The 16,155-nt window shown below is 39.6% G+C and overlaps 2 protein-coding genes across 8 annotated transcripts; one reads left to right on the top strand and one right to left on the bottom strand.

Annotated features, from left to right (window-relative positions):
- The first annotated feature begins 3 nt into the window (after nucleotides 1-3).
- Nucleotides 4-2,280, top strand: LOC117602943 (uncharacterized). Of its 7 annotated transcripts, none has more exons than XM_076691259.1 (7): nucleotides 4-30; nucleotides 641-715; nucleotides 802-972; nucleotides 1,039-1,274; nucleotides 1,416-1,555; nucleotides 1,660-1,741; nucleotides 1,800-2,280. In XM_076691259.1, the coding sequence occupies exons 1-7, from the start codon at nucleotides 19-21 to the stop codon at nucleotides 2,137-2,139; spliced, it is 1,056 nt and encodes a 351-aa protein (XP_076547374.1). In that variant the 5' UTR covers nucleotides 4-18; the 3' UTR covers nucleotides 2,140-2,280. The 7 variants fall into 7 exon arrangements, with proteins under 7 accessions (XP_076547374.1, XP_034177442.2, XP_076547373.1 ...); XM_034321551.2 differs by lacking the exon at nucleotides 4-30 and adding an exon at nucleotides 240-398; XM_076691258.1 differs by lacking the exon at nucleotides 4-30 and adding an exon at nucleotides 241-398 and having other exon boundaries at nucleotides 808-972.
- A 36-nt stretch (nucleotides 2,281-2,316) lies between these two features.
- On the bottom strand, nucleotides 2,317-3,697 carry Trax (Translin associated factor X). The gene is made up of 2 exons (XM_034321566.2): nucleotides 3,541-3,697; nucleotides 2,317-3,295 (listed from the first exon to the last, which is right to left on the bottom strand). The coding sequence occupies exons 1-2, from the start codon at nucleotides 3,554-3,556 to the stop codon at nucleotides 2,466-2,468; spliced, it is 846 nt and encodes a 281-aa protein (XP_034177457.2). The 5' UTR covers nucleotides 3,557-3,697; the 3' UTR covers nucleotides 2,317-2,465.
- Between the last annotated feature and the right edge of the window lie 12,458 nt (nucleotides 3,698-16,155).

The raw sequence follows: 16,155 nt of genomic DNA, 5'->3' as shown, positions 1-16,155 counted from the left end.
AGACATGACTTCCAATCAATGACTTCAAAGGTGCCGCCGGGAGTGTCGCCTCTTGTTATTGTCGTTATTATTAGAAAATTTGAATTTAATACAGAAACATGATTAATAAGTATATTTCAACATTTTCAGACAATCAAGTTTTAATACATGTACTTTTGTATGTGTGGTATATATGATGTGTGTTAAATTTGTTTTTTCCTTTTTCGTTTGTTTATTTTCTAATGCAGCAAAATTGTTTTATATCCTTTTTACATTATAAAAAATTTTGTATCAACTGAAAAATTTGTTGAATGATCATAATGAAAAAATTACAAATACTTCGTGTTGATAATGACCTAGTGCAAAAAATTGATCTACAAATAGGTAATAATATTATTGGCCGGAGTGTTGTACCTGGAGTAAGTAGATATCATTACTACATCGAATTGCATTAAAGAAAAAAGTAACAAGTATAATATTAATGCAATTTGCTTACAAAGTAGTTGTTTGGTTTGAAATATATGGTTTCACGCATGCGCTAAAGACACATCATCTGAACGTTTTGTTGTGTATTCTTATTGCGTCAATCGACAGATTTTTACGTTGTTAGGATTTGAGAATATTGAATAAACGTGTACATTTTTTAATACTCTAATTTTAGTGCGACGATAATGGAGCTATCAAGCACGCTGTTACAATATATGTAACATCTGATAATGAAATGACAATAACGCCGGTGAGACAAACGTACATTTTACAATACAAATTTTATACAGATCTGGTGTAATATACGAGTAGTATTCTATAGGATCTATTTTCCAGCATCAGATTTCACCATGTTACATGAAATCTGTTGAATCTTCACAGTGGAAACTTCTTAAACTGGGTATTACTGTTCCAATAAAACCAGGAGATATTTGTTCTTTGATACCTGACAAGTGTTGGTTTAAAGTTTTATTAGTACCTGACAATATGGATACATTGAAACGAAAAGTACTAAACTGATATCTTGAATGATAATGCAATTTAATTTAATATTTTTTAATGATCAAATTATAGGTTAATGATGCTATAGATTACAACATGTCTGGTAAAAAGTGTTGTTCAAAATCAGGAGAAGGAGATAATTTAGGAACTCCCTGTGATATATTAAATGAAATTATAACTGAGAATAACAATAATGATATAAATAAAGCAAAACCTGATGACACTGATTCAAAAGATGATAATTTGTCAAATCCTAAAGATATCACAAGTACGACAGAAGAGAAATCTGAGGAAGTTTATGGTGCAAGGTTATGTATTTATATCCAGTTCATTATTCACAGTAACACCCCGATAATAGACGCAAAAGGGCGTTTACTATCGGGGCACTACTGTAATTATAAAATGATTATAGATTATTTCACAACTTTCTTTGTATTTTTACACAACAGTTCTAAGGATAAAGGTAAAGAGTATGATTCAAGTGATAAATTAACATCTGAACCTCAAAATACAGATCAATCTTGTAAAAAAGAGGAAGATGTTAATAACTTACAAACTGAAAGTAAAGCAGAAACAAATATTCCTACAAGTGAGATAATTCAAAATATTTAATATCAATTAAAGTTTTCCTTTTATAAGTGAAATATTGAAATATCTGTAATAAGTCCAGTCAAAATATCTTATTCATTTCAGATGAATCAAATGTTTCTACTACTACTACAACAGTAAATACTCCCAGAAGGGAGAAATGCAAATATGGCGAAAAATGCTACAGGTAATTTTGTTTTTCCTTTTACTATTATAGTTGCTAGAAAGAGATTTTATGATCATAGAAAAAATCCACAACACAAGGCTGAATACAGTCACCCTGAGGATGCAGATTACAATATTCCTGACAATAGAGAAGAATGCCCTTATGGATCGCGATGTTATCGTAAAAATCCTCAACATAAAATGCAATTTAAACATACTAGTAGAAAGACTAGAAATGAATATTCTAAACAGCGTCGAAAACGAAGTCCGACAACAGTCTTTTCAGACACTTTATCAGATTTCGAGGATTCTTCCGAAGAAGAATCTGTTGACGAATCTGAGTATGAACCTTCTAGCGACTTAGAAAGTTTTGACGATGATGAAGTATATTCCGATAATAATCGGAGCGAAAACGATTGATTAAGGAAGATAAATATTTGAATACTTTAAGATTTTTCGGTATTTTTAAATTATTTATGTAGTTGTAGCTTATATATGGCGAAATGTATATTAATGTATAATAAATATTTTTATATTGACCTATAAAAAATTATGTAACAGAAAGAAGAATTTAAAAATATATTTTACGAAGGTCTTTTCATGATATTGAAGTACAAAAAATTCAAATCATTTATTTTAACAAAAAAACATAAGGATTTTGTTAGGTAAACAAAACTACTTATTAGATATTTATAGCTAGTTTTAAGTTCACTGTTTATATTAATTTTTTATACGTTCACAGATGATTAATAAGCCTGATATCCTTCGTCGCTTTCCGCATATTCCTCAGTAGCTACGTCCACAAGTATGTGTTTTGGTATTTCGGAACCTCTTACTTTAATGGTATAACAAACATTTTCCATTTTGTGGAGGCTTTGTTTGAGGGTACAAAGTTTCCTGTTCATTTCTTTATTGGATGCATTTGTACAACCAAGGAAACCTGTATATATGTTTCTTACAAAATTACATGTTTGATAACAACTTGCTATGTCCCCTGTTGCCAAATTGTTAATACATTTACGCATGAGCTCTCCAGTTAAATCTGCAACTGCTAAGATGAATTCATATGGAGTGATTAAAGCACGTATAGTTCTGTCTTTGGATTTATCTGTAATTGTGTACGTAAGATTTTTGTCCAGTTCTAACCAATTTTCCATGCTAGCACACTGCAAATATTGATAAAATGTAACAGCTTCTAAGTATTCTTCCAGACCACTACGATAAGCTCTAAAATACTGATAGGCATCTTGATCTTCTAATTCAAGGGCAATAATACTGAACAGATTTTGCGCCACATTTTTCAGTCTTAATTCAGCTTCATGTAGTATACTTTCTTGTTTGCTCTTTTTATCGATGGTATGTAAAAGACAAATTATTCTTTTACTTTCAATAGTGATGTCTCTACCAACTTTTAAAATCCTCTCAAACCGATCGTGTCTCTCGACTAATTCGGCTGAGTAAGCTTGAAATTGTTGTACAATCAAACTGTTTTCGTTTATGTTTTCGACAATTTCTTTCCCCTTGTCACCAATGTTGATCTTCTTATTGCAGTGATGTCCACGATTTTTTTTGTTCCCTTTATCCATAAAATGAAAAAGTCAATACTTTAATATTTTCTTAAATTGGCCTGTTCGGAATGAATACAATTATTCACATTCACTATCTTTCTTACATTAGTTTATTTTTATAAGATACTTTAAGTGCCGATTCGGCGGATCGTCACATGGATTTGACGTACACAATGTGTCGTATTAAAAACAAGTGACTTGTAAGTAAAATTAATCGTACGGAATATGCTTAATTATGCTTTCATTAATATACCTTTGGATTGAGACATAGCGATTAACGGTCCACTATTAGGATGCTGTTAGCTTGTCAATTCTAATGTTTATGTATACTGCAATTCACGAAAGAACGTAAATATTTTTCCGCGCAGCTCGACTGATAATGAGTTTCGGCAAGTTGGTGTGCATCTAATGCAGTGCTGCAACGAGAGCATGGCGAAAAAGGTGCCCGCCACGGGCGCAACTGGGTTTCTGGCGCAAAAATCGTACCTCCGTTCTTCTGTTGGACAAGAGTGATTAACAAACATGTCTATAATATCAATTGAAAAAAATGTTGCCAAAACATTAAATTATGACAATAAAATAGATGTGTTTGCAAATGAAATAACGAGAAAAATTACCAATGCTAAACAGTTTTATGTTTTTATTATATTATTTTAACATATACCTCTGTTTTGTATTTCTTTTATTTTGTCATCATTGAATGTGAATAAAAATTTGTTCTTATTTACGTTATAGATTATTTATTCATACAGACACCTTGACAAATACATTAATGTATATACAGGCAACTCATTATGATGAGGTTAATAATATTTATAATATTGCATTTAATAAAATTTGGCGCAAGTTAGACACTTCCCACAGGTGCTTCATACCCTCGTTACGGCACTGAGAGAGTCACCGGTGCTTCGGGGTCCTTAACACCCCATATGACATTAGGTCTGTTTGCAGAGAACACTACCGATGCATCGGGGTCCTTGACACCCCATATGACATTAGGTCTGTTTGCAGAGAACACTACCGATGCATCGGGGTCCTTGACACCCCAGATGCCATCATGTCGGTATGCAAAGACGGCCGCCGGTGCTTCGGGGTCCCTAACACCCCGGTTACCATAATGTCGGTATGCAAAGAGTGTCGCTAGTGCTTCGGGGTCCTTAACACCCCGGACACCACAATGTCGATATGCAAAGAGCGTCGCCGGTGCTTCGGGGTCCTCAACACCCCAACATGATGTCAAGCCGGTATACAGAGAGCGTCCTCGATACTTCGGGGTCCTTAACACCCCGGATGCCATAATGTCTGTTTGTATAGAGCCCTACCGACGCATCGGGGTTCCTGACACCCCAGATGCCATTATGCCGGTATGCAAAGAGGGTCGCTGGTGCATCGGGGTCCTCAACACCCCAAGATGATGTCAAGTCGGTATATAGAGAGCGTCGTCGATACTTCGGGGTCCCTAACACCCCAGAGGCCATCATGTCGGTATGCAAAGAGTGTTGCTGATGCTTCGGGGTCCTTAACACCCCAAGATGACGTCAGGTCGGTATACAGAGTGCGTCACCGATACTTCGGGGTCCCTAACACCCCAAGATGATACCAGGCCGGTATCCAGAGGGCGTTCTGCGCGACGGGGTCTCTAATACCCCGGAATGAAATCAGGTCCGTATGGAGAGGGCACCCAGTATAATAATCGTCCCCTAATTTCTTTCCGGAATTTATTTATATATTTATTTTCTTTGCTTATTAAATAAGATCATCGAAATGGAATAACATTTATGATTGTATCCATATTCTGGGCCTCGGCCAACGACCCGTTGTTTTTCACTTTTCCCAGTTATTTATATAATTTTATCCCTGTTTATAGGCCAAGGCCAACCCTTTCAGTTATTAATTATTTTATCCTTTTGCCGAGGAGTGCGGATTTATCTGTTAAACATACATGTACCCTTATTATGTTTTCTGCGTTTATGTAATTTGCAGTATTTACCTTCTTAGCTTATTGAATAAACTGATTAGAAGGATGAACGTGTTGATTTTATTACCCCTATTATTTTATCCTTTTATTTATTATTTTACCCTTATTTGCGGGCCTCGCAGGGTTGAAGTCTATATCCTTGCATCCCTAATATCTTTGCATTTCTTACATCTTGGCATCCTTTACTTCCTTGCATTCTTTAGATCCTTGCATCACTTACATCTTTGCATCCCTTACATCTCTGCATCCCTTGCATCTCAGCATCCTTTACCTCCTTACATCCTTTACATCTCTCTAGCCTTTATCTCCTTGCATCCCTTACATCCCTGTAACACGCACTGCATTGTGCCCCCTAGGAACTAAAGATTGCCGAAATTTTGGCCCTCTAGCGGGAAAAATTTGAACTAAAATTTCGACGTCGAATCAGCGCCATCTGGTTTCAGAAAAAGGAACTAAAGCTTGCCAAAATTTTAGCCCTCTAGCGGGAAAAATGTGAACTAAAATCTCGACGTCGAATCAGCGCCATCTGGTTTCAAATAAAGGAACTAAAGCTTGCCAAAATTTTAGCCCTCTAGCGGGAAAAATGTGAACTAAAATCTCGACGTCGAATCAGCGCCATCTGGTTTCAAAAAAAGGAACTAAACCTTGCCGAAATTTTGGCCCTCTAGCGGGAAAAATTTGAACTAAAATTTCGACGTCGAATCAGCGCCCTCTGGCGGCAAAAAAAGGAACTAAATTCAGCACGATTTTTCAATGTCTGGTGAGGTATATATGGGAAGCAAGGATGTATGTGGAATACATAGGGATACATGGATGTAAAGGGTGTAGAGATATAAGTGTTGCAGGAATGTAAGTAATGCACGAATATAAAGAAACCAGGGATGTGAGGAATACAGAGTTGTAAGGGGTGCAGGGATGTATGTGGAATACATGGATGTAAAGGATGGAGAGATATAAGGGTTGCAGGGATGTAAGTAATGCAGAAATATAAAAGAATGAGGGATGTGAGGAATACAGAGTTGTAAGCGGTATAGGGATGTATGTGGAATACATAGGAATACATGGATGTAAAGGATGGCGAGATATGAGGGATGCAGGGATGTAAGTAATGCAGGAATATAAAGAAAGCAGGGATGTGAGGAATGCAGAGTTGTAAGGGTTGCAGGGATATAAAGAAGGCTGGAATGTAAGGAATGTAGGAATGAAAGCGATGCAGAGATGTAAGGGACGCAGGAATATAAAGAAAGCAGAAATATAAGGAATACATGGGTGTAGAGAATGGCGTAATATAAGGGTTGCGGAGGTGTAAATATATATATATATTTTTTTTAAATACAGCAAATTAAATGAACGCAGAAAATAGAATGAAGGTATATGTATGTTTAACAGATAGAACTGCGTCCCTCGGCGGTCGCTACAAGACTGAGGGAGTTTCACCTTGCTCTACGGTTGACAACGGTGCCCTATCAGCTATGGCGTTCCCTTTTGTCGCAGCAGTCAGCTACCGGTGCTCGAATCAGTGGCTGTAAATATTTTTTTTTTTTTTTTTTTAACGTGGGGAAATCTTACATAAGACCCCCCACCGTCCCCTGGGGGTGGGCGGCGGGGGAGTGTCAGATTCCTACTGACTAAAACCCCACGGCGACCGACACTGGCGCTAAAGGTGAGATGCAGGACCTTATGTGTATTACTCCGGAGTTCTCCACGCCTGGCACATTGGTGCCCACCTGGAGTACCTAGCATGTGGCCGACACCGGGGGTCGCACCCGGTGCCGGCTTTTACTTGGGCCGCGTGCAAAAGCGTCTGGAGCCCCCACTCCCAACGCCAGAGGCCCTGACGGCCCCACCTGTACTGGTGGTAAAGCTGTCATATCTAGTGTTGAAAGAAGGGCACAAATTCAAAAGCCCTTGATAACAACGACGTGTCTAGTCTTTGAAATAAGAGAACACTAGCGTTACCTGTTGAGAATTACCTGAAGCTGGTTATCGACTTACCGACTATCCCCGATGGTCGGTAAGTTGTTGAGTAGTTTCCGTCGTTTCTGTATAGAGGGCGCTGGCGACGAATAAAAAAATGTTTTAATTTACGGCGTCCTTTTTAAAATATAGGTTTGTGAATACAAGTTTGTTAAACAGTTATTTCTAAAAATGATGTCTACGTCGAATTTTCTGTGCCTTATGTCTAAAATATATTTCCCGAATGACTGGCCACCTATTTGTTGTATTGGTTACAAAAATAAACTAGATCCATTGAAAAATTGAATCTAATACATAAGATATTGGTTTCGAATCGCTGAAAACATGTCATCGATAGCCTTTTCTTTTTCGGGTCATTGTCCGATACAAAGTTATCCAAATATTCCGAAATCTTTCGAACGATTCGCGGTTTGCGGTTGCACCAGTCCGAGATCTATTTCTGAATAGGATGTATTTATAACTAACCTTACCTTTGGTGGACCGATGTACGTGCCGGCACTCACGTAAATGGTATTTTGCGACCGTCTCCAACCTCTTTCCGAATCCGATAATTCAGCAGGGCTTTATACAACGAATAAAGTGTATTTTCCGTAGCTGCTAGGTAACCAGAACGAGATATATCGTCGTTCGAGAACGTCTTCGTAATGGGTATAGCTACTTAGCATGCCAACAACTTTAATCCTTTCGGCGGCGTTGAATCAAAGAACATTTACCTACGTTACACCAATGAATCCATGTAATAACGTTCTTCCGGTTTATCGCGTACATTCACCTCATTTATTTTATTAGTCGTTCTAACAAAACTCTTACTGTACTTTATTTATTTTCTTCTATTTTCTAAGTATCTTCCCTTGGAAAATCCTTACTCCTACTATCGATTAACCCCGTAGTTTTACACGAGTCTAAATAGTAAACGTAACCGCTTCGACCAATCATACGTCGGGATTGAAAGTACGTGTAAGCTATGGTGGGATTGGACTAATCAGATTCCGTTATTCTCATGGGACTTCTTGTGATCGGTGAACAATACATATGTTCAGTTTTCAGTAACGAGTGAGAAACTAAAATCATATTGGCTCACGAATCGAATCTGTCGCGCCAACAGAAAATTAGAATCGGCGGAACATTTTTCCATCGACCGGAAGCGGCAATCCTGCGAAACAAATGGTACCGTTTGCCAAATGTTCCCCGGATAACCTCGGAAAAGTGGGATAAATAACCAGACAGCCTGTAGACCGTGCCGTTTACTCGTTTATATTTGGATACCGATGCATTCTTCGATTCCCCTCGACATTGTATCGCTTTTCGAGTCTGGTCATCCAATTTCTATGTTCTGCAAGCTTTTACCAAACTACATACGTAACACGACTCCCCGGAACTTTGTAATAATTACAATAAATATGATACAAGGAAAAGATGCGGTGGATAGTCCATAGCAGGGGTCAGCAAACTTTTTGAGAAACGGACAGGATTGAAATTTTTAAAAACATCTTATTGAAATCCTATTAGAATATTAATTTACATTGCACGTGTAAAGTTTATATTGGAAAATGTATATTAAAATGTACCAAATCACAATAGAACAATAGAAGAATCGTTGTCGTGTAACTAAATCATGAAATTTGATAAAATTAATATTTATAAATAAAATTGGGGGGCCGGATGAAAATCTTTGACCCCTGGTCTACAGCCCTATAGCAAGTGAGATTTCCACGTATCTCACGATATGGCCACCCATCTATCCTCGCGTCACGTTTCACTCTGTAATACATAGCACTATAAAGAGAGAATAAAAAGACAGTCGGAGCTTCCGATAGTACAAACATGTCCATTTCCGTCCGACTGCAAGAGAAATGTCTTCGCATCAAACCGGGACGAGCTAATATATAATAAGCTTTTGTTTGACAGAGAAGACTCCAGTCACTTTAAGAAACTTCTCCCGTCGCCGTGGCGCGCCGGTCCCATGGGAATGCTTCCTCCCATCTTCGTCCCTCGTGTTTCGAACACGGTTTCTCAACGATCCATCGTTTTTCTTCTACGATTCTAGCGTGGTAGCAAACGGTATCGGTCAAAACAGTATCATATGGCAGGAATCTGTCCACGGTGACATGGGAAATTCGTTCGACTCCGTGTCGTCGCACGAAAGATAGACGGAAAGGAAAAAAAAACCCCCGATGAACACGAGGCGAGAATTCGTTTTCGTTCCTCGTTGAATTCGAGGCTGCGAATTGCACGCGCGACGGTCGTCGAAGCGCAAACAATTTTGTCGGAAAATTGTGCTTCCTCGGGAAACGCGTGTCGCTAAAATTTAAATCGCAGTTGAAACGCAGAATATCTGGGTCGGCCTCTTTAGATCGAGAGCCGTTCCTCGAAGCAGACTCGGTTTTCCGGTTACCTTCTCAGCGGGAAGGTCGCTGCGCCAAAATTTCATCAAACGATAGTAATAATAAATCGCGGTACCTCTTTCTAAGTAACGTACTTTGAAAATCCTTAAATCCTCGAATCTTTTAAGGATCCTCCTTGGTACTCGCCTTGGTACTTCGAATCGCGATAACAGGCTGTGCACGGCTTTTATCATTCAACGCGATAGCACGTACCGTTTGTTAAAACGGTCCCCTTTGATACGCGAGGCTCGATGTTCAACTAGCATTAAGTGACTTACGACTTACGGACTTACCGTTTTCACCGTGGCCCGACGGAAATAGCGTTATGGTGTATACACGAGCAAGAAAAGGCGTCGCTGGAAGAGGAGGAAACGAGCGGGAGGAACAAGACGAGCGTGCGTATACGAAAACGGTCGTGAGAACGAAAAGGGAATCTTTGGGCGAAAAGAAAGGGCGAAGGAAAAATGAGAAAGGAGGGAAGGAAAAGTAAGCAAAGGAAGCCGGACAAACGCGGGCCATATACGTAAGAGGTAAAGGTATCTTTTCCCGCGTCGCGATAAATCGCGACGTTTAATCTCGTCGCATTGGTTGGCATACTTTCCGTAAAAGTTTCGACCGTAAAAGAGACTTGTACTTTTCAACGCGAAAATGTCACGATATTTCCTTACTGTTATAGCATTAAATATCGCGATTTACTGTCACGTGGAAACGTGCCTTAACGAAGAGAAAACGGAGGAAATAGAGGAGTAGAAAAGGAGGTTGAAGATCGCGAGATGGAGACGAAGAGATACGAAGAGAAATCTTCCTTTTCTGTTGGAACAGGTGCACGCCTCTATTTTGGCGAGCTTGCTGGGAAATGTTTTGTCCAACCTGGAATAAAATCGCGACATTCCTTCGTTCCCCGTTTCTCTTCGACCTCCGACTGTTCCTTTTTCCTAAGCGTTCGTTTCCTTCTTTAGCTCAGCAGCAAACCTAGCGTACGTAACCCGCTCCTTCTAACTACAACCGCTCTAGGATTGCATAATATATTTCATTTAATAACCATGAACCACGAACCCTAAGGCTGTTTTTCTTTATCGTCGAACAGTACCTGCGTTTGACGTAAACGTTCACGTAACATTGAAATTTTCCGCTCGGAACGAGTTGATTTTCACGAAACGCTGCTGAGGAGAAACAACCCCAGGTGACAGCGGTCGCTTGTTTCACTATGCGCAAATAGTAATATATTTCTTTCCTATGAGCACGATTCGGTGACGAGACGCGCGACTAGAACGCGACAAGAATTCCAATATCTTCGCGAAAACTCCAAGCATTCGGAAACGTCGAATTCTTTGGGCACGATACGCACGACAGAGAACGCGACGCGATGCTATTTAGGTTTGTTCGTCTTTCGCCTCTCTGTTCCTTCCTTTTCTGGTTGTCCCTTTTTTGACATTTTTACTATTTTTACCATTCGAAGCAGAACTACTCGTATTTGCCAACAGAGACGCATCTTCAACAACTTCTTCCCCAAGTATTCGTTCAATTGAAAGCTGAAGAACGATTGGTCATCTAACATTGCGCTCTGTCAATTTCATTGTACTAAAATTATTTCATGTCCATTTAAAAGTTCTGTGCGATCTTCTTCCTTGTCGAAAATTCGTCGAAAAATCGTGGAGTTTCATTAACGTTCTAATCCGTCGACCTCATTAGCGTGCATTTTAATTTCAAGCGTAGAATCCACGTGGCCGCTATTGAAATTCAATTCTCCCATGGAGCTCGTTCGACTTTTTGTCGGTCAGGAATTTTTCTGGCATCCCAAATGAATTAGCTTCTCTCTTTCCGCTCCTTTGATTTTTCACGAAAATCTCGTTATGCCGGCCGTTTTTATAACAGCGTTTATTTACCGAGTTCTCGAGCGGCGCGGTAGAAGAGAAGATCGTTTCGGTCGCTAAATGCGGAGGAAAAAGAGCTCGCCGAGAAATGTGACAGAATCGAGACACGTGCGGCTACGCGCGAATGGATCACGATTTCGAGATTTATCGATGCATTAGTACACGCGGTATTTCGAACAAAGTGTTCCTCGTTCTCAAAGTGTAACTCTTTCCTTTCCACGAATCTACGCGGAAAGCTTTACTTTTGTTTACACATTTTATTTGCTCCTGTGAATTTATCAAGCTATCGTTTCTATCGAATAACGCGACATCGACGTACAAGAAGATGTTACTTCTTTCTATCATATTTACTCAATAGGTCATTTCAATCGTGTATATTACTATGTTCTCCACACAATAGTGTTTCGAGTGTTAACTTGAGAACTCTTCAAGGATCGATATTTTGAACAAGATATTCTATCGTGTAGAGAAATGTCGGACAGAGAGATCTTTATTCAGTTTCAGATGAAACATTTATACACTTAGAATAGTTTCCTACAGCTAGCGATTCTTTACGTTATTTCAAAATACTCTGCTTCTGACTCTAATTCGTATTATATTCTCTGGGATAAATTCTCTGGTACTGTTTTTAAAAGGTCGGAAGTCTGAATTTGAAAGTGGTGGGAATGAGGATTAGGACCAATAGGAATTCTTGGATATTACTGATGTTCGAAGGGTCAAGCGTATGATTAAGGGATAGTGAGTAAGGAATAGATAGTGTGACTGGAGACAGAATTTCGAGTTTACTTGAAAATTTACTATTTAAGTAAAAATATTTACTTGTTCTATGACGGTATCCAACATTATTACGACTTTTAAAAAACCAAATTGATTATTATGAAACAACGATCGAATGTGTTAAAGAACGAAAGGAATTAATGTAACAGATACGCGAAAGTATTCTGTCACGACTGCTTCCGGAAGCAGTGTATTCGATATCGCCACTCGTACCGGAACGCAACCACCTATCATCGAGAAACGCGTTTCACGGAACGCTCATTTTCAACGAGGACAGATCAAACTGAAACGATCCTCGAGTCTCGTTCTAGGAAGCCCGTTTCTTTTCTGAACAAAGTAACAAAAACCGGAAGGCAACCAACGGCACAACGTGGCCCGGTTTTAGAGAACAGTCAACCCGGCTCCCTCGGGTATTAACAAATGTTTCCTATTAAACGAAACCACAGGAACCGCTAGGAATAATTAGCGGCGGCGCGGCGGCGCAACGGCGGTAGAGAATTGCTACGATTCCATATGGGCCATCGTTCTGGGATTTCTCAACTATTCATTCGCGAGAGAGTCGTTAAAGAGAGGAAACTATGGCGGTCTGCGTTCTCCGAAGGGTGTTGGAAAAGCATCGGAGCCACGTGAATCATGGTGGCCACGCGAAAACACCATAAAAATAATACGCTTCTGTCACGATAGTCAACCCATGACTCATCCTCCTACACGAGCCGTTGGATCTTACTTTTCGAGGCAACAGATCGATAAGCCATGGCCCATGGTGTCCCCTCGTGGAAACGACGCCAGGGTGCTACTACGATTGGAATAGGGTGTGCCTATGCCTTACAGCATCCACCCTCTCGATACAACGTTGAACGCGAATAACCACGATTAGTTCCCTTCTTGCTTGATGCTTTCACTTCCTACATACATCCTTTTTCTCCGAAAGCAAGCATTATATAGGGTTATCCAAATTTAGTGTCACATCTTCAAATTGAAATAAAACGTGAAGTATGTGATTTTTGTATGGTTTCTTTATTTTAACACAAAGTATACTGTATAACATTAATTATCAAAGACAATATTATTTAAATGTTCTCCTCGGCTTTTTTTCACGAGCCTGATGCGTTTCACCCAATTTTTCATTATATTTTCACAGAAGTGAAATTCAATTTCATCAATAGCGACTGTGATTTTGTTGCTCAACTCGTCAATAGTCTTTGGATTATTGGCGTAAACTTCATTTTCCATAAATCTCATAAAAAAAATCTAATGGTGTTAAATCATCCGATCTTGGTGGCAATTGGTGTCTCTTCCTCGTGAAAAATTACTCGTTCGTTAAATTTGGTCAAACGTATCAAGCTCGCAAAAAAAAGCGAAGAAGGACCGTTGAATGATATTAATTTTCATAATTAATGTCATAAAATAGACTTTGTATTAAAATAAAGTAACCATACGAAAATCAAATACTTTGCGTTTTATTTCAATTTGAAAATGTGACACTTAATTTGGATAACCCTATACCTCTCTACGTACAAGTGTTGAACATTGATTTTCATTTTTATCCCAGGTGCTGCTAAGTATTGCGATTTAATCAGACTGCATTCGGAAGTCGAGTGGAATCACCGGTCATTGATACATATGTACGTAACAATCCGCTGGTAACATCCCTCGCAGAGAAACAGCGCGCACAAACGATCGAATGAACGGCTAGTCCATCGAGGTTGTAAACTATCGAGTATCGAGTTGAATTTTCCGAATCGATTTGTATCTATACGCAAACAATGCTGTCCGTTCGAAAGATACAAGAATGATAATCCATAAATATTAATGGGCGGGAAACGAGCCGCGTGTTCGTTCCGTATCGCCGCATTCAGATTAATATCGATCGCTTTCGATTCTCGTTAGTCATCGGTACACACGCGGAACCATGACACGTATGTACGTTTCAGTGAGTCACTTAATAGCCGAAACTCTTTGCCATTAGATTGATTCGAGGTAAAACGATGAGTAATCGTACCATCCGATTTTCCTCGATTCACCGATCGCAAAGTTTCTTTCGAAAAAATTTTCGATAAATCGATCAAGAGTCGTAGGATCTACGAAGATGTTGAAACAATTTTCGAGAGGTCTGGCGGGTCGACCGGAAGCGTCGAGTCGGTGGCCCGCATAAGGTCGATTTATCGTCCGAGGAAATCAAGGATGAGTGTCGCTTACGCGTCCCTATGAACTTATTTCGTTGATCAACCATCGTCGGGGTTAATTAAAAAATATAGAAACTCGCTGTTCGCCGGTTATGTTGTGACAGACGTTGAACAGGGGACAGGATTTATCACGATGACCGTTTTTAAACGATCGGGCACATCCTGTCGCGTCTACTTCGAGCCACGATTTTCACGATTAATAACTTTATTCGAATAAATTGAAGTACCGTTGCACGGTGGCCAGCGTGGCCACGCCAGACTCCCCTCTAAGCTTTAATGACCACCTACGGGCTCATCAGCCATAAATTTCGCGGCAATTCACGTCTAACAATTACGTCTACTGCTACAATTCTATTATTTATGTTCCGCGAGGGCTGAAGCTGACTTTGGGTACTTTATCCATTCGAGGGTGGTTGCTATGGATATCGATCTGTCTTTTCTCTCGAACCGCACTCGTTCGCGCCGAATTCGGCTTCCATGATACACAGAGAGAAGGGAGAAGAGAAAGGTCGGGTATAACGTGGCTCGCAGACACGTTTTGCCGGCGCGATGGCGGGGCGATAGATTCGAACGGTGCGGCGGCTGACTGAGGGGGGCTGGTTTAATGGCAGCTGCGACAAATGCAATTCGAGAAACGTTTCGAGGATATTGGATGTGTGCCCTGTTATTAAATCATTTCTTGTTTTCTCCGATTTCACCCTGTTTGTTTATATACCCTTGAATTTTTTGAAAAGAACAAGGTGAAGATCGTACTAAAATTACCCGACTCGATACTATTTCTGCATCAATTTAATTTAAACCTTCACGATCGATTTTCTAGAAAAAGAAACTTACAACTGTCTATTCGAATGTTTATCTATCGGTGCAGCGATCAGATAAGAAGCACGTGACTCGATCCTTATTCGAAAGTTTAATCTTTTAGGACAGGTCGTTGCTAATTGAATCGCTCCCTTACCAGGGAATCGAATCGAATCGAACTGAGTTACGAGACGTCGCGTCGCGTCAATTGGCACTTTATGAAAGTCGATTTAGCTATTGGTAGCACTCGAAACACGGAAGAGGAAAAGCAGCGGCCAGTAAAAACGATGGAATTGTTTAGTTTGTAGGGGCAAAAGCAGAGCTTGACGAAGAATAAATACAAAACGGCTAGCAAAAGTTTCAAGTGGCCGACAGAGTGCTCGAGCGTACAATCCATCGTGTTCAATTGTACCTAACCAAGTGGATATAGTTCAACGAGATTTTCACCAACGAATAAACGCGGTCGTGCTAGAAACAACATTCAAACGACTCTGGACAAGAGAAACAAGATACGCTACAGATTTTTCTTTCTCATTATCGGACAGGCTAAACTTTAAATTGATAAGTGATTAATTACGTACCTCAATTAATTAGACGATGCTGACGAAAGGGTGTTTGAACGTTTTTAATTGTTTGAAAGTTAGTACGATTTTCTTTTCCCTTAAGTTATACGAGATTAATGTTACTTTTTGTCCCAACTATTTCTTTCATGACTCTTAAATAAATGTTCAGTACGGTCAATTCTTTTGATCTTTTGATTTCTCGTTCGACAGTTGAGAAAGTTCAGCCGTCGACAGTGTTTTCGCGATTCGATTCGCGCTGACGATTCCAGATTCGTGCATTCACGTGGGTGCACGCGGTCGGTGAAAAAGAGGGTGTCGGTATCCAACGAGG

The sequence above is a fragment of the Osmia lignaria genome, chromosome 12 (assembly GCF_051020975.1).
Source record: "Osmia lignaria lignaria isolate PbOS001 chromosome 12, iyOsmLign1, whole genome shotgun sequence".
NCBI lineage: Eukaryota > Metazoa > Arthropoda > Insecta > Hymenoptera > Megachilidae > Osmia > Osmia lignaria.
The sequence above is the reverse complement of the archived record's forward strand: the minus strand, read 5'-3'. Positions and strand labels throughout refer to the sequence as shown.